General features: G+C 45.7%; 1 protein-coding gene across 15 annotated transcripts in view; it reads left to right on the top strand.

Annotated features, from left to right (window-relative positions):
* The window catches only part of RNF216 (ring finger protein 216), a 122,407-nt gene that overhangs the window by 87,145 nt on the left and 7,266 nt on the right, over positions 1–27,996 (top strand). For 8 of the 15 annotated variants that reach the window (XM_036315225.1, XM_036315232.1, XM_036315231.1 and 5 more), the window contains 2 exons: positions 4,473–4,570; positions 16,943–17,165. In XM_036315225.1, coding sequence (XP_036171118.1) covers positions 4,473–4,570; positions 16,943–17,165 — 321 coding nt within the window. Of the gene's footprint in view, positions 1–4,472; positions 4,571–6,237; positions 6,339–7,866; positions 8,142–16,942; positions 17,166–23,749; positions 23,895–24,504; positions 24,865–24,966; positions 25,215–27,996 lie in introns of those variants that run through there. The other 7 variants (XM_036315229.1, XM_036315233.1, XM_036315234.1 and 4 more) reach the window with 7 other exon arrangements.

The following is a 27,996-nucleotide window of genomic DNA, read 5'->3' as shown; positions in this document are numbered from 1 at the left end:
TTCTGGTTTCTTGGGATATATTCCTAGAAGTGGGATCATAGGGTCAAATGAGAGTTCCATTTGTAGTTTTTTGAGGGAACTCCATACTGTCTTCCATAGTGGCTGCACCAGTCTGCATTCCCACCAGCAGTGCACAAGTGTTCCTTTTTCTCCACATCCTCTCCAGCACTTGTCGTTTGTTGATTTGTTGATGATAGCCATTCTGACAGGTGTGTGTGAGATGGTACCTCATTGTTGTTTTGATTTGCATCTCTCTATCTATTTTTGTTCATCAGTTTATGATGTTCATTATATTCCACAAATGAGTGAGATCATGTGATATTTATCTTTCTCTGACTGGCTTATTTCACTTAACATAATGCTCTCCAGTTCCATCCATGCTGTTGCAAATGGTAAGAATTCTTTCTTTTTAATAGCGGTATAGTATTCCACTGTGTAGATGTACCACAGTTTTCTGTTCCACTCATCTGCTGATGGGCACTTAGGCTGTTTCCAGATCTTAGCTATGGTGAATTGTGCTGCTGTGAACATAGGGGTGCATATATCCTTTCTGATTGGTGTTTCTGTTTTCTTGGGATATATTCCTAGAAGTGGGATCACTGGGTCAAATGGGAGTTCCATTTTTAGTTTTTTGAGGAAACGCCATACTGTTTTCCACAGTGGCTGCACCAGTCTGCATTCCACTAGCAGTGCAAGAGGGTTCCTTTTTCTCCACATCCTCTCCAGCATTTGTTGTTTGTTGATTTGTTGATGACAGTCATTCTGACAGGTGTGAGGTGGTACCTCATTGTTGTTTTGCTTTGCATCTCTCTGGTGATTAGTGACTTTCAGTATCCTATATAATAAGAGCCCAATAGGCAAACTGTCCCTTTGACCAGGAGTTTGACCAAGGGGCGGGGCCAGCCCACCAACCTCCTGCATCCCCTCCCCTAGCCAGCCAGACCCCACCCATGCATGAATTCGTGCACCAGGCCTCTAGTGTTTTCGTACTGTCTCTTGGCCTTCTGTATGTCCTCTTTCGAAAAGTGTTTAGGTCCTTTGCCCATTTTTTTATTGGACTGTTTATCTTCCTTTTGTTAAGTTGTATGAGTTCCCTATAAATTTTGGAGATTAAACCCTTATTGGAGATAACATTAGCAAGTGTGTTCTCCCATACAGTGGGCTTTCTTGTTGTTTTGTTGATGGTTTCTTCTGCTATGCAGAAGCTTTTCATTTTGATGTCCCATTTGTTTATTTTCTCCTTAGTTTCTATTGCCCTAGAAGTTGTATCGGTAAAGATATTACTACAACAAATGTCTGCTATTTTGTTGCCTATGGCTTCTTCTAAGATTTTTATGGTTTCCCCTTCTTACTGGTTTAAGTCGTTTATCCATTTTGAATTTATTTTTGTGTATGGTGTAAGTTGGTGGTCTAGTTTCATTTTTTTGTGTGCATGTATTCAATTTTCCCAACACCATTTATTGAAGAGACTGTCTTGACTCCATTGTATGCTGTTGCCTCCTTTGTCAAATATTAATTGAGCATAATGGCTTGGGTCAATTTCTGTGTTCTTTGTTGTAGTCCATTGATCTATATGTCTGTTCTTGTGCCAGTACCAGACAATTTTGAGAACAGTGGCTTTGTTGTATAGCTTGATATCTGGTATTGTGATCCCTCCAACTTTGTTTTTCTTCCTCAAGATTGCTGCAGCTGTTCGGGGTCTTTTTTTATTCCAGACAAATTTTTGGAGAGTTTGTTCTAGGTCTTTGCAGTATGCCATTGGTATTTTAATGGGGATTGCATTGAATTTATATATTGCTTTGGACATTTTAATGATGTTGATTCTTCCAGTCCATGAACATGGTATATTCTTCCATTTGTTTATGTCTTCCTTTATCTCTTTTTTCAGCATCCTGTAATTTTCTGAGTACAGGTCCTTTACCTCCTTGGTTAAATTTATTCCTAGATATCTTAAATTTTTTGTTGCAATGATAAATGGGATTTTTTTTTTAGTTTTCTTTCTGTGAGTTCATTATTGGTGTATAAAAAAGCCATAGGTGCCTAACCGGTTTGGTTCAGTGGATGGGGCGTCGGCCTGCAGACTGAAGAGTCCCAGGTTCAGTTCCGGTCAAGGGCATGTATCTTGGTTGCGGGCACATCCCCAGTAGGGGGTGTGCAGGAGGCAGCTGATTGATGTTTCTCTCTCATCTGTGTTTCTAACTCTCTGTCCCTCTACCCCTTCCTCTCTGTAAAAAATCAATAAAATATATTTTTTTTAAAAAGCCATAGGTTTCTAGGTGTTCATTTTGTATCCTATAACATAGCCGAATTCATTTATTAATTCTAGTAGTTTTTTTATGGAGTCTTTAGGGTTTTCTATGTACAATATCATGTCATCTGTGAATAATGACAATTTTACTTCTTTTCCAATTTGGATACCTAAAAAACCATATTTTTTAACAAATAAAATAAAAATGGGGTTGATGCTGCTTTACATTTTGGTGTGTAATAATTAAATCACTGTTGACTTAGCCTCTGTTTACTGACAGGGATGTTGTTAGTGGAACAGATAAAATCGTTCGCTTGGGAAGCAACAGCATTTAATATAGAATCTCTGATCCGCTCATCTCTACCCACCACCTCACTGCATTGATTGCCGCCTTTTTACAGGGTTGTTCAAGTTCTCAGCTCCCTAAACAGTCCATTTCATTTTTCTCTCTCTTTAAATTTTGTTTATCTTTTAATTAGATAATACATTCTATATAGTATAAGATTCAAAAGGCCTGCAGTGAGAAGTCTCAGCCCTGCCTCCCAGCAACTCAGGACAGTCAGTACTACCAATCTCTTGGGTACCCTTTCCGGTTGGTTTTATATATCACTGTCTTCTACCCCCACCACCTTCTTTATGTAGAAATGGTGGCATCTGTGCTGTGCATACTGTTCTGTGCCTTGTTAGAGTCAGCTTAGCAATATATATTAGAAATGTTCAATAATGAGTGGAGAATATAGTGGTAGATGTTCCTAGAATTGATGTGAAAATATAATTAAGTCTCCTGGTGATCTCTAGCCCAGCCACTCCCAAATGCTAAACATTTACACCCACCTGAGTGCCTGACAGGTGTCTCTGCTGGGTGTCCCACAGGTCACCTGTGCCATCACCACCCAGATCAAATTCCAGACCGGATCTTAAACCCTGCCCTCTCCCTACCCACACCAGGCCTTGCCCACGGTTCCCAGGCTCCTCTGTATTGCTGTTACGTTGTGTTACACAAACCAGAAACCAGTGTCATCCTTGACACCTCCCTCTCCTCACTCCCATCACCACACCAGCCATTGCTTCCTAAATTTCTCTCCAATCTGTCAGCTTTCCTTCATGCCCTCACCTGCCTCCCTAAGTCTGAGTGGGCCTCCTTGATCTCTCTCCTGGGTGACTTTAATAGCTTTCTAACTATCTTTAGGCATCCACTCTTTCCTCCTGCCAATCTGTTCTCCATGAAGAATGATCTTCTAAAATCACAAAACTGATGATGTTACTTCCATGCGAGGCACCTTTGGACACCCTCCTGGTGCTCTTAAGGTAAAAGTCAAACGGGTAGTCACCCCTTCTCGGCCCTGTGGCCTCAGCAGCCCACGTTCACTGTCGGCGGTCCGGCTTCCCCGCCAGCTTCTCTGCTGCTCCCTGCCAGATGCTGTCTTCCTCTCTCTCTCTGGCTCATCTTCCAGGTCTCAGGCGACCTCCTCAAGCCTTCACTGTCTCCCAGGCTCGGTCGGTCCCCAGTTAAAGCTGATACTACCTTCTTTACTGTACTTATTGGGGTTGTAATTTCCATTTATGGGAATTTAATTAAATTGGATTAATTTTTTTTTTTAATTCTCATCATTGATGTGACAGTTTATAAACTACGAAGGATCCTGGAATAAAAAGTAGTAATTTTTAAATTCATGTTTTTTATAAATGAAGTTAAGCTATGGAGAATGTTCCACGTTTATGAGGGAGGAGTGCCTGAGGGAATGCCTCCCTTAAGGACCCCTAGTACTCCTTTGTAGACCATTCTTCCATTCAGTTCAACAAGAGCGCTCTGTGCCAGACAACACTGGGACCCTGGGTGTAGTAGGGGTTGCAGACATTAATAAGACCCCAACAGACCCTGCCCTCAAGCAGCTCACAGTATTTTATTTTTTAAAACCCCAAGTCTAAATCTGTCTTCTGTGGGGGTTTCCAGGTGGCTCCTGGCACTTTAGAAAGCCTTATACAAATTGGTGTTGGAAGCAATGCATCCCTTTGCTTTAAGGAGAGAAAACTGTCTCATGCTTTCTTCTAACGATCCTCCCTCTTCCACTGAGATGTCTGCAGAAAGGTGCCTGCTAAGAGGAGAGAGAGCCTCTGGGAGACTTCAGGCCAAGTGAAGCTTCGTTCCCACTCCCCGTTGTGGAGCAGAACTTGCATGGGGCCTGCTCACCAGGAGCTGTCTGTGTGTCTGCTTTATCTGCAGGAAACCTGTAGGAAGTGTCAGGGACTCTGGAAGGAGCACAATGGCCTCACCTGTGAAGAGCTGGCTGAAAAGGATGACATCAAGTACCGGACATCTATGTGAGTAGCATAATTCAGAGGGGTTTGTTGACTGATTCGCAACACTTACACGTTAACCTGTCTTTTTGGCAGACGGGCAGTGCGCATTGTGGAGAGAACAAGGTGTCAAGCTACCTCAGTCTAGAGCAGCCGTGGGCAAACTACGGCTCGCGGGCCGGCCCGAATGAAATGAATAAAACTAAAAAAAAAAAAAAAAAAGATCGTACCCTTTTATGTAATGATGTTTACTTTGAATTTATATTAGTTCACACAAACACTCCACCCATGCTTTTGTTCCAGCCCTCTGGTCCAGTTTAAGAACCCATTGTGGCCCTCGAGTCAAAAAGTTTGCCCACCCCTGGTCTAGAGTGATCTCGAGAAAGTGACCTAACCTCTGAGCCTCCATGTCCTCATCTCTGCAGCCTCATAGAGCTATTCCCAGGGTCAAATGTAACATAGTAAATGCCTGGCATATATGAATTCAGTATATGTTGGTTTCTTATTATCTAAATAAATAAACAATAACATTTTAATTAGGTTAGATGGTACTGATGTTGCTTTTTAATTGTTGTTTTGTTACTTCTCAGCTGAGGATATTTTTCCATTGATTTTTAGAGTGTGGAAGGGATGGGGAGAGACAGAGAAAGAGAAACATCGACGTGAGAAAAACATCAATTGGTTGCTTCCTGCATGTGCCCTGACCAGGACCAGGGGTCATGCCTACAAGCAAGGTACACGCCCTTGAGCGAAACTGAACCCAGGATCCTTCAGTCCACAGGCCGATGCTCTATCCACCAAGCAAAACCGGCCAGGGCTGTTGCTTTTATCTGTCATTGGTGGCCTGTGACATTGAGTAGAATGCATATTAATGCAGTCAGTAATAAGTCATTGCGGTGTAGCACTCCTTATGTGGCTGAACGCTTTACAAATAGAGACACTGGTTCCTTTATCTCATTGCCTCACCATTACCTAAGGTTGGGACTTGATTGCAGCCACATTTACACTCCAGCCTGTAGGTGAGGGGGAAGAGAGACAAGTTGCCAGGCAGGCAGCTTTTCTTTGTTTTGTAAGTGATCCAGAAATTATACTAGTATGTATCCCTTTTGCTCATACCTGTTGGTCTAGAACAGGGGTGGGCAAACTTTTTGACTCGAGGGCCACAGTGGGTTCTTAAACTGGACCGGAGGGCAGGAACAAAAGCATGGATGGAGTGTTTGTGTGAACTAATATAAATTCAAAGTAAACATCATTACATAAAAGGGTACGGTCTTTTTTTTTTTAGTTTTATTCATTTCAAACGGGCCGGATCCGGCCCGCGGGCCATAGTTTGCCCACAGCTGCTCTAGAATGAGTCACTTGGCCATGGCCTGCTCCCAGGCAGACACCATATGTAGTCTCTAGCTGGGTGGTTTTATGTCCAGATTAAGTTTGAAGGGTAAGGAACAGGTTTTGTTACTTTACTAGTAGTTAAAAGCCTCCAAATCTGCATCACAGGTCGGTACTATTACCTTCATTTTACAAATGACACAGCTGAGACACAGAGAGCCCCAGGTAACTTACTGTGGTTCCCCAGGTAGTAAGTGCATAGAGGAAATTGGAAATCTAGGCAGATGGCTTCCTGGCTGCTCTTTACCTCAGATTTGGTGGGCAGAATAATGGCCCCAACATTTCCATGCCTTAATCTCCAGACCCCATGAACGGAATATGCTACCTCACAAGGCGAAAGGGACTTTCCAGGTGTGATGAAGGTTATGGACTTCGAGAAGGGGAGTTATTCTGGATTCTCCAGGTAAACAGTCTACTCCCATGACCCTTAAAAGCAGAGAGAGTGTCTTTCTCTGGTCAGTTGGAGATGCAGTGATGGACAGAATCAGAGAGACATGAGGACTCAGCCTCTCATTGCTGCTTTGAAGATGGAGAAAGAAGGCCATGAAGAAGGAATGCAACTAGAAGCAGGGAACGACCTTCTATTTCCAGCCACCAAGAAAACAGGGACTTTGGCCCTCCAGCTTCAAAGAACTGAATTCTGCTGACAGCCCAAATGAGCAGCAAGCAGATTCTCTCCTAGAGCCTCCAGTAAGTCATGCAGCCTGCCAGCTCCTTGATTTTGGACTGATAAGACCCGTGCTGGACTTCAGATCCACAGAACTATAAAATTGTACATGTGTGTTATTTTTTTTTAATATATTTTATTGATTTTTTACAGAGAGGAAGGGAGAGGGATAGAGAGAAACATCCATCAGCTGCCTCCTGCACACCTCCTACTGGGCATGTGCCTGCAACCAAGGTCTATTCCCTTGACCAGAATCACACCTGGGACTCTTCAGTCCACAGGGCGACGCTCTAGCCACTGAGCCAAACTGGTCAGGGCCATGTGTATTATTTAATAAGCTAATAAATTTGTGATGACTTGTGACAGCAGCAATAGGAAACTAACATAGATTTTGGTACCAGAAGTGGAACCCTGCTGTAACAGTTACCTAAAAATGTGCACGTGGATTTGGAATTGGGCAATGGGTAGAACCTGGAAGAATTTTGAGAATTATTATAGCAAAAAAACTTAGATTGTCTTGAACAGACCTTTAGTAGAAATATGGACATTAGAAACTCCACAATTGGAGGCTCAGAAGGAAGTGAGGAACATTCTGGGCAAAACCTAAATTGCCTTAGAGAATACTTAGATCACCATCAACAGACTGTTAGTAGAAATATGGACACTAAAGTCGCTGCTGGTGAGGACTCCGAAGGAAATGGGAACCTGTGATTGAAAACTGGAGGAAAAGGGGGCCCAGGAAAGCCGCGCAAGGGTGGGTGGGTGGGTGGTCACATTTGTGGGGCTGACTGGTACTCCGGGTGGTGGCTTCCCCGAGCCTGGCGACCTCCCTCCTTCTGCGCACAGTGGTTAAAGTGAACAAACAATGGCCAGTAATCACAAACTTTCAGCAGCAGCTCACTCCGTTTCACGGGGTGGAATTGGGTTGACAGGAAGGCCTTCTGGAATCGAATCAGGAAATATTCGAGTGGCAACTGGAAATCTTTCTGGGCTTGAGATACTCAACAAGCAATGCCTGACCTCATCCGAACTCTGCACATGTATTTTTCACCCAAGAAATTTCTAATTTCAACAAGGAAGCCATTCTCCTGAATAACGACGTTGTTGGGGAAGTGAGCGTATACAGACCTCATCTTGTAACGGAAGCCCAGTGTAACACCTTGATCATGTTCTGTGCCTGACTGCAGATAGTGCGAACTGTGGCCAGTTCCTTTCCATTTCCCCACCGCTTGTCAACCCAGAGCCTCTTCTTTTTCTTTCCAAGGAGACAGAGCTCTACATGGATGTGGTTGAAGTCCCTCCGCAGGGCATCTCCGGGGTCCTTCACAATAACTGCGTCCCTTCAGAGTGATGTCCACATTTTCTGGGATGTCCACAGTCTGATTGCTGAGAATGGTCTTCATCCTCGCAGTAGATGCAGCAAAGAGGAAAAACTATTTGTTTTTAAAAAATTAATCCCTCCCTCAGTCTGCATAGTTTAGAAACTTTATATTTAATTTACAAAATTGAAAACACTATTAAAAGTTAAAAGAAAAATGACAACTTGTGTGCATGCATATAAGCCTAACCAATGGGGACAGACACCAGGGGGGTGAGGGCATGAAGGGGGGGGGGGGGGGTAAGGAGGATATAGGAGGATAAGGACTCATATGTAATACCTTAATCAATAAAGAAAATAAATAATAAAATAAAAATGACAAACTGATAAAGGATTATTTTCAATATGTCATACATAGAGTTCAGAATATTTAAGAGCTTTCTATATTAAAGCTATAAACCAAAAAAAAAAAAAAAAATACTGGAGGAAAGGGAATTCTTACTATATAATGGCAGAAAGCTTAGCTAATGTGTGTCCTGCATAGTGTTGAAGAGAGGAAAATGCAAGTGGAAAGAGATAAATTGAGGGAAGAGCTACTAACAAAAAGGAACAGGATGTCATTGTTTCTGCAATTCTCATCCAATCCAGATGAGAAAAGACCCTAAATGGATAGGCTCACTGTCAGGAAAAGCATGCCCTAGAGAAACAAACAAGGATATGTTCAGAATGTCGAGAGTATTGTCATACAAACACAGATCCTCACAATCTAACCCAGCAGCCTTAGGAAACTAGGGCATTACCCCTCAGCCATCTCAGCAGAAGTCAAAAATAGAGGTGGGGTTATCTAGGAAATACCTGTAAATGCGCTGCATGCCTAATGGAATGAGTCCCTGTGACGTCAATGGAAGACCCACAAGGTTCTTGAGAATTTGACATCAGTAGAAACACTGCCAGCTTGGACGGGAAGAGACAAGGAGTATGAAATTAAAGAAGTCTGTCGGCCGCCCAAAGTCCGACAAGCAGGAAACAGGCTGATTAAAAACTGCTCAGCTGCAAGCATATGCTACCTTTCTTTAGAAAAAGGTTGCTCAGAAAGTGGAGCCAAGAGCACAGAGCCTCAAACCACAGAGGATTATTCTTGAGTCTGAAATATGAGTTTGCCCGGCTGGATTCCCAAATTGGGATTAGTGACTCCTTTTTTCCTTCCATTTTCTCCCTTTTTGAACTAGGATATCTGTAACTATTAGCCTATACCTGTCCTATTGTATTTTAGGAGCAGGTAACGTGTTTCTTTAGTTTCTCAGGCCTACAAATGGAGAGAGACACATTGACTGGTTGCCTCCTGCATGCACCCTGAACAGGGGCAAGGCCGAACCTGCAATCCAGGTACATACCCTTGACCGGGCATGGTTCCCCTTTGGTGCGGCATGGATGAATCTTGAAAACATGCTAAGTGAAAGAAGTAAGTCACAAAAGGGCACATCTTATATGATTCCATTTATATGAAATGTCTGTAGACATATGGATAATTGCCTGTGTACAGAACGGACAAATCCATTAGAGACAGAAAGCAGATTAGCCATTGCAGGGAAAGGGGACTGTTTAATAGGTATAAGCTGATGGTTGCACAACTTAGGCTATATACTAAATGCTCCTGATTTGTACACTTTAAATATATTTTTTATTGATTAAGATATTACATATGTGTCCTTATCCCTACATTACCCCCTACCCCCCTACCCCCCCGCTCATGCACACACACACACACACACACACACACACACACACACACACCGTTGTCCGGGTCCATTGGTTAGGCCTATATGCTTGCATATAAGTCCTTTGGTTGGTCGTTCCCCCTTACCCCCACCCTCCCCTACCTTCCCTCCAAGGCCCGACAGTCCAATCAATGCCTCTCCGTCTCTGGATCAGTCCTTGTTCATCAGTTTATGTTGTTCATTATATTCCACAAATGAGTGAGATCATGTGGTATTTATCCGCTCTCCAGTTCCATCCATGCTGTGGCAAATGGTAAGAGTTCCTTTTTCTTCTTCCTCTTCTTAAAGAATACCTTTCAGCATTTCATATAATGCTGGTTTGGTGTTGATGAACTCCTTTAGCTTTTCCTTATCTGTGAAGCTCTTTATCTGACCTTCTATTCTGAGTGATAGCTTTGCTGTATAAAGTAATCTTGGTTGTAGGTTCTTGCTTTTCATCACTTTGAATATTTCTTGCCACTCTCTTCTGGCCTGCATGGTTTCTGTTGAGAAATCAGCTGACAGTCGTATGGGTACTCCCTTGTAGGTAACTGAGTTTCTTTCTCTTGCTGCTTTTAAAGATTCTCTCTTTGTCTTTTGCTCTTGGCATTTTAATTATGATGTGTCTTGGTGTGGTCCTCTTTGGGTTCCTTTTGTTTGGGGTTCTCTGTGCTTCCTGGACTTGTAAGTCTATTTCTTCGACCATGTAGGGGAAGTTTTCTGTCATTCTTTCTTCAAATAGGTTTTCAATATCTTGCACTCTCTCATCTTCTGGCACCCCTATAATTCTGATGTTGGTACGCTTGAAGCTGTCCCAGAGGCTCCTTACACTATCTTCATATTTTTGGAATCTTTTTTCTTTTTTCTTTTTCGGTTGGGTATTTTTTGTTTCTTCGTATTTCAAATCTTTGACTTGATTCTTGGGATCCTCTTGTCTGCTGTTGGATCTCTGTATATTATTCTTTATTTCAGTCCGTGTATGCTTAATTTCTAGTTGGTCTTTTTTCATATCCTCCAGGGTCTCACTAAATTTATTGGCGGTTTCCATAAAATTCTTGAAAAACCTTATAAACGTGGTTTTGAACTCTATATACAGTCGTTTGCTTTCCTCCATTTCTGTCATTTGTGACCTGTTTCTTTGTCTCCGCATTTTTTATGCTTCCCTTTGTTGGTAGAGTGGTTTTGTGTGCTAGGTGTCCTGTAGGGCCCAGTGGCTCAGCCTCCCCAGTTACCTGAGGTGGACACTCTTGGTGCACCCCATTGTGGGCTTTGTGCACAGTCTTGTTGTAGTTATGCCTTGATTGTTGTAGGATCACTGGGAGGAATTGACCTCCAGGCCAATTGGCAGTGAGAATCAGCTCTGTCTGCAGTGGGAGAACTTCTGTGCTGAAGACACCCTTCTGGGGCAAGACTTGCTTCAGTGGGGCTTTGGTGCTCACTGAGTCTGCCCCCTGAGTGTGTCCCTTATGCTTCTGAGGAGTTGTAAACTGGATGGTCCCCCTCTGACCACTGGGTACACTGGCTCTTGGATCTAAGGAGGTGCTAATTTAGCTTCTGCCTGAGGTTACCCAGCAGGAGCTACGAAGAGAACTGCAGATTCCCCTTCCTTTTTTGGAGTTTGGAGGTGCCCTGATGAGGCCCAGCTGTGAAGCAATGCAAGCTGCTGTGGGGCCTTGGGCCTTCTCTTGGAAGTTCTGGGTCTGTCTGGCCCAGCTGCAATTTGTTAGGTAATTTTCAGGTTGCAAAGGGCCAGGGCATTCATATGCAAAAGCCTCTGCCACAGCCTGGGTGGGGCGGGGTCTCAGAGAATCAAAGGGTGGAGCAAGCAGCTATGGCTGGTCCTCAGCCCTGCCCTAAGGGGCCGTGCAGCTCAGTGTCCCGATAATTGCTGCAAGCACCTCTGAGGGAAAGCCGCCCTCAAGTTCAGAGTTCTGCCTGCTGCAAGACAGTCCAGTTTCTCCCCGTATGAGTCCTGGGTCCCCAGAGACTTCCCGGAACCGGAGTTCAGAGCAGTCGGGAGCTTGTGACTCCCTCCTGATTCAAAAAGACAGCAGCGTCCTCAGGTACCAGCCTCTTTCTGCGCGCACGCGCTTGAGCCTCCGTACCTTTGCACTTTACTTCCGCAGCTCCTCTGAGTCTCAGTGTGCTTTTCTCTTTTCTTCTAGTTGTAGAATTTACACTCAGCCAGCCTTCCTGTAGTTTTAGATGATGTCCGTTTTGTCTTTTCGTTATATTTTTGAAGTTGTTGTGGGAGGCAGCAATTTCCCGGTGTTTACCTATGCCGCCATCTTAGTTTCTCCCTGATTTGTACACTTTAAATGGTTAAAGCAGTACGTATTTTTGTATTTTACCACAATAAAAAAAATTTGAGAAACACCTATCAGAAAAAATACATGCACCCCTATATTCACAGCAGCACAATTCACCATAGCTAAGATGTGGAAACAGCTTAAGTGCCCATCAGCAGATGAGTGGAATAGAAAACTGTTGTACATCTACACAGTGAAATACTATACCGCTATAAAAAAGAAAGAATTCTTACCATTTGCAACAGCATGGATGGACCTGGAGAGCATTATGCTAAGCAAAATAAGCCAGTCAGAGAAAGACAAGTGTCACATGATCTCACTCATTTGTGGGATATAATGATCAACATAAACTGATGAACCATAAAAGATCCAGAGACATAGAAGCATCAAACAGACCATCAAACCTCAGAGGGAAGGCAGGAGGGTTGTATGAAGGTGGGGGTGGTAAGAGATCAACCAAAGGACTTGTATGCATGCATATAAGCATAACCAATGGACACAGACACTAGGGGGTAAGGGCATGTGCTGGGGGGCCAGAGCAGGCGGGGAGAGATCAATGGGATAGAAAGGAGACATGTACTACTTTCAACAATAAAGAATTTAAATGAAAAAAAAAATGTACACACACTCCCAAAGGAAAGCCATTTAAGATTTGAATAGTATGTGCCCACGAAATGAAGAGAGCGCCCAGAGTGAGTTCCCAGCGTATTTAAAAGTGGTGAGAGAGAGAAACCAAGATGGCGGCATAGGTAAACACCGGAGTTTGCTGCCTCGCACAACCACTTCAAAAATACAAAAGACGGAACGGACATCACCCAGAACCACAGGAAGGCTGGCTGAGGGGCAATTCTTCAACTAGAAGGAAAGAGAACAGCATACCGAGACTCAGAGGAGGCGCAGTGTGGAAAATACAAAGGTGTGGAGGTGCGCGCAGAGCGGGCTGGTGGCTAAGGGCGCGGTTGTTGTTTTCAATCTGGAGGGAGGCTCAGGCTCTGAGCTCCAGTTCTGGGCGAGTCTCTGGGGACCCAGACTCAAACGGGAGAAGCGGAACTGTCTGGCATCGGTGGAGCACGAGGGCAGCTTTCTCTCCGAGGTTTGCAGCAGTTGCTGGGACTCTGAGAGGCAGAGCCTCTGGGGACGGAACTGAGAGCAGCCATAAGTGCTCCCTCTGCCCACCCTGTTGATCCCGTGCGACCCGCCCCGCCCAAGCCCTGTGCAGAGCCATTTGCCGGATAGCCTCAGGCAAAGGCTAGATTAGCACCTCCCCAGAGGATAGAAGTTTTCCCACTGCAGACACAGCTGATTCTCACAGCCAGTTGGCCTGGAGGTCAAATCCCCCTAGTATTAACTACAACAAGACTGTGCACAAAGACCACTAGGGGATGCACCAAGAAAGCATAAAAAATGTGGAGACAAAGAAACAGGACAAAATTGTCAATGGAGGATATTAAGTTCAGAACCACACTTTTAAGGTCTCTCAAGAACTGTCTAGAAGCTGCCGATAAACTTATTGAGATCTACAAGAAATCTAATGAGACCCTCGATGTTGTGATAAAGAACCAACTAGAAATTAAGCATACACGGACTGAAATAAAGAATATTATACAGACTCCCAACAGCAGACCAAAGGAGCGCAAGAAGCAAGTCAAAGATTTGAAATGCGAAGAAGCAAAAAACACCCAACCGGAAAAGCAAAATGAAAAAAGAATCCGAAAATACGAAGATAGTGTAAGGAGCCTCTGGGACAGCTTCAAGTGTACCAACATCAGAATTATAGGGTGCCAGAAGATGAGAGAGAGCAAGATATTGAAAACCTATTTGAAGAAAGAATGACAGAAAACTTCCCCTTCCTGGTGAAAGAAATAGACTTACAGGTCCAGGAAGCGCAGAGAACCCCAAACAAAAGGAACCCATAGAGGACCACACCAAGACACATCATAATTAAAATGCCAAGAGCAAAAGACAAAGAGAGAATCTTAAAAGCAGCAAGAGAAAGAAACTCAGTTACCTACAAGGGAATACCCATACGACTGTCAGCTGATTTCTCAACAGAAACTGTGCAGGCCAGAAGGGAGTGGTAAGAAATATTCAAAGTGATGAATGCCAAGAACCTACAACCAAGATTACTTTATCCAGCAAAGCTATCATTCAGAATTGAAGGTCAGATAAAGAGCTTCACAGATAAGGAAAAGCTAAAGGAGTTCACCACCACCAAACCAGTATTATATGAAATGCTGAAAGGTATCCTTTAAGAAGAGGAAGAGGAAGAAAAAGGTAAAGATACAAATTATGAACAACAAACATGCATCTATCAACAAGTGAATCTAAGAATCAAGTGAATAAATAATCTGATGAACAGAATGAACTGTTGATTATAATAGAATCAGGGACATAGAAAGGGAATGGACAGACTATTCTTGGGGGTAAAGGGGTGTGGGAGATGCGGGAAGAGACTGGACAAAAATCGTGCACCTATGGATGAGGATAGTGGGTGGGGAGTGAGGGCGGAGGGTGGGGTGGGAACTGGAAGGAGGGGAGTTATGGGGGGGGGGGAAGAGGAACAAATGTAATAATCTGAACAATAAAGATTTAATTTAAAAAAAAAAGTGAGAAAAGAGGCATGGAATCGTAGGGTTTCTGCTGGTTATGTGGAAGAGGGAGCGAGCCTTCCTGTTTGAGCATGAGGTCAGCAGACACAGCTGCAGCTCAGTCCTCTCTTCCTGTTCTGAACAGCAACACATCCTGTGGGGCTGTTTCCTGTCTCGTTTAGAATCTAGTTGCCAAATCACCTTCCTCCCAGAACTCACTGATTTACCCCAGTTCCAGGTGCATTTTTATTGCTGGGCAGGTGGTCACCAGTCCCAGGATGGCAATCCTTTTTGGTACAAGGCCATTTTGGCCCTACCTACTACTGTTCTTCTACAAAAGCAAAGGACTCGCTCGAATGGCTATTCATGCAGTGTTGAGTTGCATTCAACCTGTGCATATTCCTTGTCCATTTCAAGTGCCTTTTCTCCCTCACCACACCCACTGTTATTTCACATTGGTGGCTAACAGTGTGGTGCAACAGAGTAAGCAAACACGCCCTCTTTCCAAACCTTCAGGAAGAACTGTATCACCTTGGTTCTTTTCAGTCACTGCTCTCCCACAGTACAGCCTACTAGCTCCCCAGGGAAGAAGTCAGCCAGCCCCAGCTGACCAGAGTGTGGTGGCTGAAAGCCACACCTCCGTCTTCAGGGTGCTCTGACGCAGGAAGTCTGTGCTTTAGAAAATTTGAATTGTGTTTTGGTCACAGCATTTCAAATTGGGAATTTTTTCACTAGAACCTTGTAAGCCTTAACATGAAGCATTGACAGGGGTCCTCACAGTTGCTCAGTAACAGAAATAATGAACATGTGTACTATATTATTTAATTGACAATAATAAATGCACTCTATTTAAACTTTGTCTTCTTGACAATGTCTCCTATTCAGCAAAACTTAGAACTCGTTTGTTCTGTAACTTGAACTGGGTTTAAATTCTTTTCAAGCCAGAGTTCTGACTTCCTTCCTTTTGGGTCATTCAGAAATTAGACCTAAACGAATAGCAGCCAATTTCCTAACGCATTTTTCTACTTTTAAAGAATGGTCTGGCTTCTCAGGAGCATACTACCACAGCAATCTTATAAATATAAGTCATGAAAAACCCGTGCGTGCCCTGGCTCCCATGGCTGCTCTGATGTAGCAGGAAACCTGGAGTAGTGGAGGACGAAGGCTGCGTTTTCTCAGCCTTAGGAGAGAGGCGCAAATCAGAACCCATCCCCAGGTAGTTAGTCATTATGGTGCTTGCAGCATAAGGGGCGTCCCATCTGTAGGGCTGTCCACTTTGTGGGTCCTCCATGCTCTTCCCTAGTCCCAGGAAGCGTTTTAACACCTTCCTGTCAAGATCATACTGGTAATGACAGCCCGGCCTCTGCTCTCTACCTTCAGAGAACTCAACTTAGAGGAAGACAGACACATAAAGAATTATAGGCCATGGTAGCAAGTGTGATGAACAGAGCATCGTGGAAGTAACTAGTTCAGTAGTGGCGGCTCATGACAAAGAGCCAAGCTGTCGTTTTGACCCTAGTCACCTGCCCTTCCACATCAGCTGAAATGCTTCTGGAAACTTGTAGCCCACAGGCTTCCCATTGAGTCACATGTGTGCCCATCCCTCGCTGCCAGGGAGTCTGGAAATGTGGGATTCCATTGGCTATTGGATCACCCCCAACTGTGTCTATCCCACCCCTGTGCCAGATATTTAAAAGTCCAAGGTGTGAATATAACTAAGATTTAGTCTTACTGGCTTTCCATTACCCAGCTCTGTATATATAAAACACATTATTTCAGAAAACCCTGAGTTTTTCTCTCCATTTTAAGCCTACAAAGACTACAGAGACTCCTATAACAAATAGATTGTCATTTTCTAAGTGCTTTGTGCCAGGCACTGTGCCAGGGTACTTTGTATTTTGCCTGTAATCCTCAAAACACTATGAGAAAGCTGTGTTTTCCCAATTTTAAAAATGAGGAAACTGAGTCTCCAATTGAGTAATTTACTGAAGGTTAACAACTGATCGACAGAACCCAGTTCTCAGGTCCAAAACATAGGCTCTTTGAATGTCACCAAAAGGGCTAGGCCAGTGGTTGGCAAACCGTGGCTCGCGAACCTTATGTGGCTCTTTGGCCCCTTGAGTGTGGCTCTTTCACAAAATACCACGTGCGGGCACGCACGTACAGTGCGATTGAGACTTCGTGGCCCATGTGCAGAAGTCCGTATTTTGTGGAAGAGCCACACTCAAGGGGCCAAAGAGCTGCATTTGGCTCACGAGCCACGGTTTGCCGACCACGGGGCTAGGCAATCATACAGAATAGCCATATTTTTCTCTCTTCTTCGTCTTCCCTGCTGTCTCCAATCATGTGTTTTTGTTTTTGTTTTCAGTGAAGAGAAAATGACTGCTGCTCGCATTAGAAAATGCCATAAATGTGGGACGGGCCTCATCAAATCCGAAGGCTGCAACCGCATGTCTTGCCGCTGCGGAGCCCAAATGTGCTACCTCTGTCGAGTATCCATCAATGGGTATGACCATTTCTGCCAGCATCCTCGCTCTCCAGGAGCCCCCTGCCAGGAGTGTTCGAGATGTTCTCTCTGGACCGACCCCACTGTAAGTGAATGCCTGGCTGCCTATTGCACTGTAGGGGGAATATCAGTAAGATAATATAATGAAATAAGGTGATATATCATGACATGTTGTGACCTGTGAAAAGATAGGAAATACATAGACCAATAATCACAGGAAAAACTTGAGTAATAAAAAAGCTACTCCTGCCATAACCGGTTTGGCTCAGTGGGTAGAGCATCGGCCTGCGGACTGAAAGGTCCCAGGTTTGATTCCAGTCAAGGACATGTACCTTGGTTGCAGGCACGTCCCCAGTTGGGGGTGTGCAGGAGGCAGCTGATCAATGTTTCTCTCTCATCGATGTTTCTAACTCTCTATCTTTCCCCCTTCCTCTCTGTAAAAAATCAATAAAATGTATTTTTTTAAAAAAGCTACTCCTCAGAAACCAGCATGCCCAACCAGTTTATGAGCAAACTTTTCAAACCTTTAGAGAATAAAATTCTTTATGCCATCTGAAATGTTTCAGAGCATAGAAAAGTAAGGAAAGTTTTACATAATATTTGAATAAAACCTGCATAATGCTGATACCAACACGTGACAGAGATAACCCCCAAAAAGAAAACTACAGATCAGTTCTACATATGACTATAAGTTTTCAATTCTCTAAATAAAATACCAGCAAATAAAAACCATGACCAAGTAAGATTGTTCCAGAAATGCAAGATGGTTCAATATTATGACCTCTTAGTAAAATTCACTGTATAATAGCTTTAGATGGTAGACATTGAATTAAAATCAGATAGCCAGCCAAACCGGTTTGGCTCAGTGGATAGAGCGTCGGCCTGCGGATTCAAGGGTCCCAGGTTCGATTCCGGTCAAGGGCATGTACCTTGCTTGCGGGCACATCCCCAGTGGGAGGTGTGCAGGAGGCAGCTGGTCGAAGTTTCTCTCTCATCGATGTTTCTGACTCTCTATTCCTCTCCCTTCTTCTCTGTAAAAAAAGCAATAAAAAATATTAAAAAAAAAAAAAATCAGATAGCCAGTCTTGATTTTGAGCTTTAAAAAATAGTGTTAGAAGGATGCTTTACTTAATATATTTTTAAAGTCCATAGTTCAAAGCAGTCAATATTATCATGTATTTAATAATGAAATACATAGACACGTTCCCAAAAAGTCAAATGTAAGACTATCACTATTTTATTCTGGAACTGCTAGTCAGTACAACTAGTTAAGAGAATTTAAAAAAAGGTACAGGTATTGGAGAAGATAATTGCTAATGTTTATTGGGCACCCACATGTGTCAGACTCTGTTGTAAGCACTTTGATGTGTAAAGAAGAAAAGCAGATCCACCATGTTAGACCTGAGAAAAGACGAAATAATCAACATGAAGGCTATAGAAGCAGCAGATGGCTAGATACAAAATAAGTACACAGAATGCCACTCGGCAGCAATATAAATCATCAAATACCCTAGAAATGAACTTTAGTTAGAAATGTGAGGAAAACCGTATCGAAGGACAAGAAAGAGATTTGAACATATGGACAAATGTGCTCTGTTCTTAAATAGTTTTATATTAGAAATATCAGTTGTTCTTAAAATAGTTTTAAATTTGAAACTATCACAGTCCTTTGTAAGTTGATCTATAAGGATAGCAGTGTGACATGTGAGAAGACTTGTTCTACCAAAAAGTGATTCAGCCTAACAGTGAGTACCTGCTGGCTGGGCAAATGAAAAGCCTTGAGGAAGGGCACCAAATCCCATGGGAGTGCCCAGTGACAGCCAGTCACTCCTCAGCTTTCACCTGAGACAAGTGAAGATGACCTGGATGATGGAGAAGCATCTTGTCCCTCAAATAGGAGACTTGGTATTTATAGAGAAATTAGTTCTCTCCAAAGTCATCTAGAAGTTCACTGCAATTCCCATTTAAATTCAGTAGGACTTTTCCCTGTAAAATTACCTATCATTTTGAAAATAAGACTAATTTTTACTATTAAGCTAAACTAATTAAAACCATATAGGCTGCCGTGGTTGGTTTGGCTCAGTGGATAGAGCGTCCACACGGAAGGGGGTCCCAGGTTCAATTCTGGTCAGAGACGCAGGCCCAGGCTGTGGCACGATCCCCAGTAGGGGGCGTGCAGGAGGCAGCCAATCTCTCTCATTGATGTTTCTCTCCCTCTCCCTTCCTCTCTGAAATCAATAAAAATATACTTAAAAAAGAACAACAACCATATAGGCTGATAAAAGAATAGGCAGCTAGATCAGAGGAACAAAATAGACACCAGAAATAGACCCATACAAGTTTAATGTGAAAAAAAATACCATTTCAATTCACTAGGAAAATGATAGATTCATTCTTAACTATTCAGTGTTGCCAGGACTAGTTTGACAGAAAAGCCTCGTCCTCATGAAGTTTACAGCCTAAAACAAGAATCCTTCATGTAGTGGGTGCTGTGTAGGAATAATGAGAGTACCGTGAGAGGGAAGGACAGGAGCTGGAGGAGGCGGCCAACCTCAGAGTGATCTGGGAGACCTGTGTGGGGAGGAGGAAAAGCAGCAAGGCGAGCCAAGGAAATAAAACAAATTGAGCCTTTTTGGGGACAAAAGTTTCCAGTGTGGCTTGCAGGTGGTGAGCTAAGGAAGGAACGTAAGAGAGGTGGGCAAAGAACCAGACTGTGGATGGGTCTCACCGAGTGTGGTGGGCGCTGTTGCCGGACTTATGTAGGAGAGTGACTTGGCCTGATTTAAGTTTTCAAGGTCACACTGGCTATCATGTAGATTGAGAAACAAGGGGAAATTGTAACATATATGTGATATAGGTAATTTAATATGTTAATATCTAAAGAGTAATGTGACTCAATAAGAAATCAGTAAAGCCCAGCTGGCGTTGCTCAGTGGTTGAGCATTGACCTATGAACCAGGAGGTCTTGGTTTGATTCCTTGTCAGGGCACACGCCAGGGTTGTGGGCTCCTTCCCCAGTGTGGAGTGTGCAGGAGGCGGCCAGTCAGTGATCCTCCCTCATCATTTATGTTTCTCTCTCTCTCTCTCTCTCTCTCTCTCTCTCTCTCTCTCTCTCTCTCTCTCCCCTTCCCTCCTTCTCTCCCTCTCTCCCTCTCTCCCTCTCTCCCTCTCCTCCCTTCCTCTCTGAAATCAGTGATTATATATATTTTTTATTCTTTTTTAAGAAATCAGTAAAAATTCCTATTTTAAAATAAGGATTAATTTGTCTGTGAATATCAGAAAGCCCCAAAATAGCAGTGGCTTCTACAAGATAAAGGTCTATTTCTCCCTCATGTAACAGTGGTGGACAGCCCAGGGGTCGGATGCTCACATTAGTATAGTATACAGCTATAAAAAGCAATGCTATTTATCTATTTTAAAACATGGGGGGGGGGGGGGAGGAAGCATGGGAAGATTTACACATAAAATACAAAACAGCATGCAGCTGGGGGTCACGACCCATGTTACCACAAGGGCGAGTAGTAATATAAGTGATTGGTGAGCATTGAGTAGGCCAGGTCTAGGGGACAGTAGGGTGTGGTAGGGACTGCAGCAAACAGGAGAAGGTGTGGGCTGCTACTCAGCTCCCACAGCTTGTTGCCAGATGAGATTATATTCAGTTACCATGGCTGCAAATTTTCCAAAGAGGCTAGAAGTATGTATTTTAATGTGAACTCTCCCAATTCTTAAAGATTGGGTTATTAATCCAAGGATCTTTAAAACACAGCCCAGCCCTGGCCATGTGGCTCAGTTGCTTGAGTGTTGTCCCATGCACCAAAGGGTCTCCACTTTGATTCCTAGTCAGGGCACAAAGCTGGGTTGAGGGTTTAATCCCCTGCCAGGGCATGGACTGGAGGCAACCAAGTAATGTTTCAGCCTCTCCCTCCCTCTGTCTCTAAATGAATAAGAAACATTTTTTTTTTTTTTTAATATACAGTTCAGCACGACTGGTGTGGCTCAGTTGGTTGGAGCATCATCCTGTGTACCAGGAGGTGGCAGGTTCAATGTCTGGTCAGAGTAGGTGCAGGATGCAACTGATAGATGTTTCTCTCTCACATCAATGTTTCTTTCTCTCAGTCTCTCCTCCTCCCTTCCACTCTCTCTAAAAATCAGTGAGAAAAAATATATCCTTGGGTGAGGATTAACAAAAATAATTTTTTTAAATACACAGTTCGAGCCAGTATTTTATAAGCCAAAGAAAAGGTCTTTGCCCTGGAGCAGACAGAGCAGCTTAGATGTGCCTGACAAGAGGTGTCGGGATAACAGGCCTCCGTGAAAGCACAGCAGACCGGGCTGCGGGCCACAGAGCCACCAACTTTGAAAAGCAGTGAGTCCTCTGGAAACCAGGCACCTGAGTGTGAGGAACAACCTCCTCATTGGTCAGAACGTTGGGGCGAGGCCCCAGGAATTGCTCTTATCCCACAGCTCTGTGACCCCATAAGGCTGATTAGTACCCCCCTGCCCTCCCATCGCTGAGGAAAAACCGTGAAAGAAAGGGGAGGTTAGTAAAGAGAGGAGCCGTCCTTCTGTGGCCGGGGTGTGGCGGAGGGGCAGGGCAGGGAGCACTGGGCAAGGTGAGCCATGCTGCTGTGGGGGCAGACCTTCAGGTCACGGCCTTCTGCTGGCTCCCTCCTCTGCCCCAGCCAAGCAGCCATGGGGGCTGAGCATCTCTAGGAACGGGGTGGGGAAACAGGATCCTTTTTCTTCAGCTGCAGCTCCGGAGAAGTACTCCTCCCCCGCCCCCTCTTGTCTCTAGAAACAAAGAGCAGAGTGGGAGGACCACGAGGGAGGATGCCGGCAGGCTGGCCTATTCTTAGTGCTGGTTTTCTTTCTTCTCCTTCTCCCGGTTCTTAGTCCCTCTCCTGCCACCTCCTTTCTTCCCACGCATGGAATCAATGATAAAGGTTTCTCCTGTTCTGTTACCTTGTTTGGGTGCCATAGCATGCGGCTGCCCCCTTGTTTTCTTGTTGAGTTGTCTTCTACTCTGAGAAAGGTTCTGGATTTGCTTAAAATAAGCTGGGAAGGAAGGTCGGGCACCTACAAACCCCTTCGGTTTCCTCTGGTAGCCACAGCCAGAGATTTTGTTCTTCGTGTCCCGTTCCCATCAAAACTGGGATCAGCCGTTTCCTTAATTCTCGCCAGGAGACCGATTGAATTCCAGCCCGGCATCTGTTGGGGCTTCTGAGAACACAAAGCCATTCAGCAGTTCAGGGAAACAAACAGGCCCTGTCGGCAGAGCCTGCTTTCCGCCTAATGAGCCCACAGGGCCGGGAAGTCTCGTTTGTCAGTGGGGAGCGGTCCGTGCGTTAGCGAGAAGTGGAGATTTCATCCTTAATGACCAGCGATTGCTTGGGAACCCAAACTAACTTCATGTTAGAGAGCTAACATGGTGAAGGGTAACGTTCTCTTTCTGTTAGTTACCTAAATTAAACCAAACATTCACCAAGAGTCTTACAAAAACAAGATGTCATTTTAGAAAGAAAAAACAGAGTAGCAAACATAGTCACAGCGAACCACAGTTCTCTGGTTTAGGGGCCAGAATGCAAAGCGAAATCCCAACACACAAGTGAACAAACATTTGCAATGGGGGAGGGTTCTCCCGGGACTTGACTGGATCCAAATATGCTGACTCTTCCCTTGGCCGAGTGCGGCTGCATGAGTGGCGGGGCGCACGCTTCCTGCCTCACTGCGGGAGTTTGTGTTCAGAAGTCACCTGGCAGCCTGGACCCTACCAGGTTGGCAGAATTCCTTAATACAAAACAAAGTCGGTATTGATCATGGGTTTTGGCTACCAGAAACTCTACAACTTTGTTTTCTGAATGTAGGCGTGTAAAGCATGTTCAGTTCAAATAAAACCCAAGGCTTTTGCAGCCAGTTTGCATTTTGGTGCCGTTATCTCCTGGCTATTGGTGAGGAAACCTACTTACCTTTCCCAAGTCTGCAGTGGATTGGACGTGACCGCCATATGCGTTCATATATTTAATTCTGTAGCCGTTCCCTAAGGCAGACGTGTCATCCCACTTTTACAAATGAATAAACTTGCTGGAGACTGGTCAGTAATGGGTCGGAGGAGGGGTGTCCATCCCCAGTCATTCATGTGGAGGCCCGGCAGCTTGGAGACCTGGCTGCAGCGGCCCAGGAAGGAAGCACTGTTGCAGCAGTGAGGGGCAGAAGAGTGCTTCGGGGGGGCTGATGAGGAAAGGTGGGAACCCACCCTGGAAGAAGATATTCCAGACCTGAGGTTGGTAACTAATTTCTGGCCTCGGCATTTTTTTTCCTTCACTTTTTTTTTTTTTTTTTTTTAATCCTCACCCAAGGAAATGCTTAGAGAGAGGAAGAGAGAGAAAGAAACATCATAGGTTGCCCTCTGTATGTGCCCCAACCAGGAATTTAACCCCCAACCCAGGTATGTGCCCTGACCGGGAATCGAACTAGCAACCTTTCGTGCACAGGACAACACTCAGCCAACTGAGCCACTCTAGCCAGGCTTTCTTAACTTTTTAAATTTACCTTCTATAAAAAGAAAAAGAATCAAGTGAGCCCTCATGTTGCCCCATCCCCCAGCTCTCACACTTGGCCATAGCATGTTATTTCTAGTCACTGTTTTAAATACCATTGTTGCCTTTACAGCTGGGGGCAGGGCCACTTTCCTGTTATACAGATGATGAAAATGACATTCAGGCCACTTGGGAAAACCGGATGCAAGTCCAGGTCTTGGACCAGATGTCGGCTCCTTCCCCTCCGAAAGCCTCCATGTCCTGGAGCAAGGTCCCAAGTAAAGATGCTCTCCAATCAGGGTGCCCACGGGGTCCCTGAGCCCAGTGAACTGAGTGAGCCTCCACAGGGTGGGACCCTCACGGGACCCCTTCCCCATTGAGCAAGTTGCAGGTGGTAGAAAGGGGGCTTGGCCCCTCCAAATTGAGTGTCCCTGATGGCATTTGGATGTCACTAGAGGACTTTCCCCAGGAGGACACAGCACGGCTCAGTCCAGTAAGCATGGCGGGTGGGGATGTGTTGTCTTTAGCAAATGCCAGCAGGCCCCGGGCTGAGCACTTAACCCTGAGACCCTGAGAGGAGTCATAATATGGCCACACTCCAGACTGCCTCAGAGCCCTGGGGAGCTCTGGACAGAAAGGTGTGTGGTGCTGGGCCTCGCCCCAGGAGAGACTGCAGAAGGCAGCCCAGAGCCTCCGCCTTTGCTTCTCCCCAGCGCGGTCCAGACCCCAGCTGCACAGCGTGTGCCCCTCCAGGCTGCGCGTCGTGCCCCCCCCCCCCCCCCCGCAATTTCCTGTTGCAGGGGGACAGCTGGGGGTGGGGGGGTAAGACTCTGCTGTTGCTCAGCGATCTGCAGTCGATCTGGGAATAATTTGAAACTAAATCCTCAGCTCTTTGGAAGCCTTTTATGAAATCATTGCAAGTTTATTAACAACAGCTGTGGCCACACATGACCTGGATCCCAACCCCCAATATCGCAAGCGGGAAGCAGTAGTTGCCTTGCAATTCCCAGTCACCTTTCTAAGGGGAGAAAAAGTCAAATGAAGAAGGAAAGTCGCCCATCTTCCCTCCCTGGTCACAGGAGGCTGGACAGCCGGCAGGCAGGCAACCAGCCCTGGTGACAGAAATGCTGACGGAAACAGAGGCTCAGGACTGTCCCCAGCTTTGACAAGACAGCCATGTGCCCGGGCTGAGTGTCGGTTTTAGGTACTTTCAACCTGTGGCTGGCGGTCAGTGTTAATACCCAAGTGGTAAGTGTTCTCTCTCCCCTCATGCTCTCCTGTCCAGACCCTGCGCCTGGCTGAGCCGCGGGCTTGTTGAAAGACAAGTTAAGGAGTTGGGGTTTGTGGCAGTTTTTTTCTTAATTAGAACCTGTGGTGAGTTCTGCCTCACTTCCTGCCAGCGCTGCATGCTGAGTCGTTACTTGGCAAGGCTGAGCCCGCCGTCCACCTCATGCTCCCGCCAGGCCTCGCTCCCCACCCACCTCCCGTGAAGCGGGCGCGCCAGAGTCTCCGTGTCAGGCCAGCACTTTCTGCATCCTGCTGAGCTCAGGAATTCAGGGAAAGGAAGGAAATAAACTCTTCTCCCTCTTAAGATGCAACCCGCTTGGTTCTTTATTTAAAGTGTCCTCCAGCCCTAGCTGGTTTGGCTCAGTGGATAGAGCCTCAGCCGGGGGACTGAAGGGTCCTGGGTTCAATTCCCATCAAGGGCACATGCCCAGGTTGCAGGCTCGTTCCCCAGTAAGGGGTGTGCCGGAGGCAGCCGATTAGTGATTCTCAACATTGATGTTTCTGTCTGTCTCTTCCTCTCCCTTCCTCTCTGACATCAATAAGAGTATTTAAATAAATAAATAAAAGCATCCTCCAGATCTACTGGCCGGTGAGATTCCATGTCCCATTCTGCTCTACTGCTTTTCCCGTGCGCAGCCCACTGTGGGTGCTGCACGTGTTCCCGTCACAGTTCTCAGAGTGGCATGTGTGGCTCACTGCTACTCCACCTGGTGTTTTGAGAGCCACCCATCTAGGGACAATGATCGCTCACCAGCGTCTTCCCTCCCACCTCAGCCCAGCCGTGCTTACAGGAACGCTCTGTGGACCTGTTAGAAAGTGTTCACTGAGATTAGGAGGCCAGAAGGGAGGCAGAGAGGAGGCTCACCCAGACCTATGGATCTGTCTTAAAGCCCAAGCCAAGGCCAGGGAGACTTGTGCTGGGTGGGGGGTGTCACCCTTGGTGGCCGTTCACCAGGGCTGTTGGTGTGTCCAGCACAGTGAGTACAGACAACTGTCCCTCTCGCCAGGGAGGATGAAGGGGAGCGCAGGTTTCAAGCAGGTTCCGTTTATCCTCCAACCCTATTGAGGGCAGAACAATTGGAGGGGCCCTAATGGCTAACTCCCAGGGCCAGCGGCCTGTGGCTGCCTGCAGAGTCCAGAAGTGACCAGCCACCCCTGGGGCTGTCAGCCCAGAATGAGCGCCAGGCTCTGCCCTGGTTCTGGTTTCCCTCCACCACAGCCTCGAAGCCCGCTGCTCCTGGGTAGAGACCCGGCAGCCCTGTGAGGCCTGGAAGGCACTTGGAGAGCCAGCATGAGGACGGGAGCGGCACACACGGAGGGCCGAGCAGAGCCTCTGGGGGAAGCCTCGGGCTTTTTATATATTTTTTTTTAATTGATTTGTTACAGAGAGGAGGGGAGAGGGATAGAGAGTTAGAAACATCGATGAGAGAGAAACATCAATCAACTGCCTCCTGCACACCCCCTACTGGGGATGTGCCCGCAACCCAGGTACATGCCCTTGATCGGAATCTATCCTGGGACCCTTCAGTCCGCAGGCCGACACTCTATCCACTGAGCCAAACCGGTGGGGTAGGCCCAGTGTGCCCTGCGTTCTCGCTGGTGAGGTTAATGTGTCTGAGGATCAAAACCATGGGCTTTTTGTGACAGGAGAAAAGTCTATGGGGCGTCATAATATGTATACAAGTAACTCGGTGGCTTCCTAAGAAAACGTGTCGGGCAAGGAAATCAGAAGTGTTTGTTCCACCATCGAGGTGGCCAAGAACAGCACCCAGTCAGGGGTGATGGGAAGCTCAGTTGCCATGAGCCAGCAAGTCCTCCCTCCTCGGGTGGGGCCCAGCCTGCACCTGAGGTTTCCAGCTCCCTGAGTCCCCACTCCCACTCCCACTCTGGGGCAGCAGTCTGCTGGCTTCACCTCAGATGCCCGGTGCCAGGGAGGCCAGTTCAAATGGCTCGTTTTAAGACGGGTGGGGAACATCTGGCCACGGGCTGCATAAGACCCGAAAAATCATTTGGTCTGGCCCTGCCAAGGTATTAGGGGTGAGTTAATGAAATGTTTGACCAAATATAGCAGGCTAATTTTTAAGTGGATAATTTTATATAGCCCAGAATGCTATTATAAATATCCAAATGGCCCTTGGCAGAAATAAGGGTCCCCACCCCTGCTTAAGGGCTGGCACATGTACTTTTATGTGAGATGACCCCAAGAAAGTAAGATTTCCCAAAAGCTTTCCAGGGACATGGCCCCTTCTCAGCTGCATTGGTTGTTTATCTCCTTGGGGTGTTTGTTTTGCCCTACTCTGCATTTAGTGGCGAAAGGAGATTTCAGAGTTCTGTCCTTGCCAGAAAGAAAAAACCCTCTTGTATTTCAAGATGGGAAAGATACACTCTTTCTAGAACAAAGCAGAGCCTAAAAATAGTCACCTCTGACAGTGATGAGGGCTGGCGGGCAGGGTTCCGGTCTCCAGGCTCCCTGCTCCAGAGGCTCCCGTTCAGAAGCCTGTAGTTTGTGTGGGGAAGAGCTCAGGCTCTGAGACTGGGCCTCGGTTTCCTCATCTGTAGTGTGGGGATTAATGACTAGTACTTAACGCGGGGAGTTAGGAAGGTTACTTCTGTGTGAGGTGTTTAGAGTAAGAGCTGGCTCACAGCCCTCAGCTCGCCTGGATTTCCTGTGAGTGACTCAGCCCCTGCAGGACAATGAATTCTGTGATCCCGGCGCACCTGGCCCGCACATCATCTTCTTTCCTCCCATTGTTCTCCATGTCCAGCAGCCTGGGTGTGTCCTAGATTTGCAGAATGGCAAGCCTTTTCCACAAATGCCCTTATTTACTGTGAATGATGGCCATGGGTGCCTAGAATGCTTCCCGAGGAAGCTTCCCTCTAAGGGCGCTTCGGTGCCTCGTCTGTCACTCAACCCCAAACCCAACAAGTGTTCTGATAGGAGCCAGTCTTCATGTTTTATCTCAAAATAACCCTGTACTTACCTTCTCTTTTTTTAAAATATTAACTTTTTTAATTGTAGAAAAATACATATAAAATAAAACTTGCTGCCGAACCGGTTTGGTTCAGTGGATAGAGTGTCGGCCTGCGGACTCA

The sequence above is a fragment of the Myotis myotis genome, unplaced genomic scaffold, assembly GCF_014108235.1.
Source record: "Myotis myotis isolate mMyoMyo1 unplaced genomic scaffold, mMyoMyo1.p scaffold_m19_p_6, whole genome shotgun sequence".
Taxonomy (NCBI): Eukaryota; Metazoa; Chordata; class Mammalia; order Chiroptera; family Vespertilionidae; genus Myotis; species Myotis myotis.
Note: the sequence above shows the minus strand (reverse complement) of the source record. Positions and strands in the feature narration are given on the sequence as shown.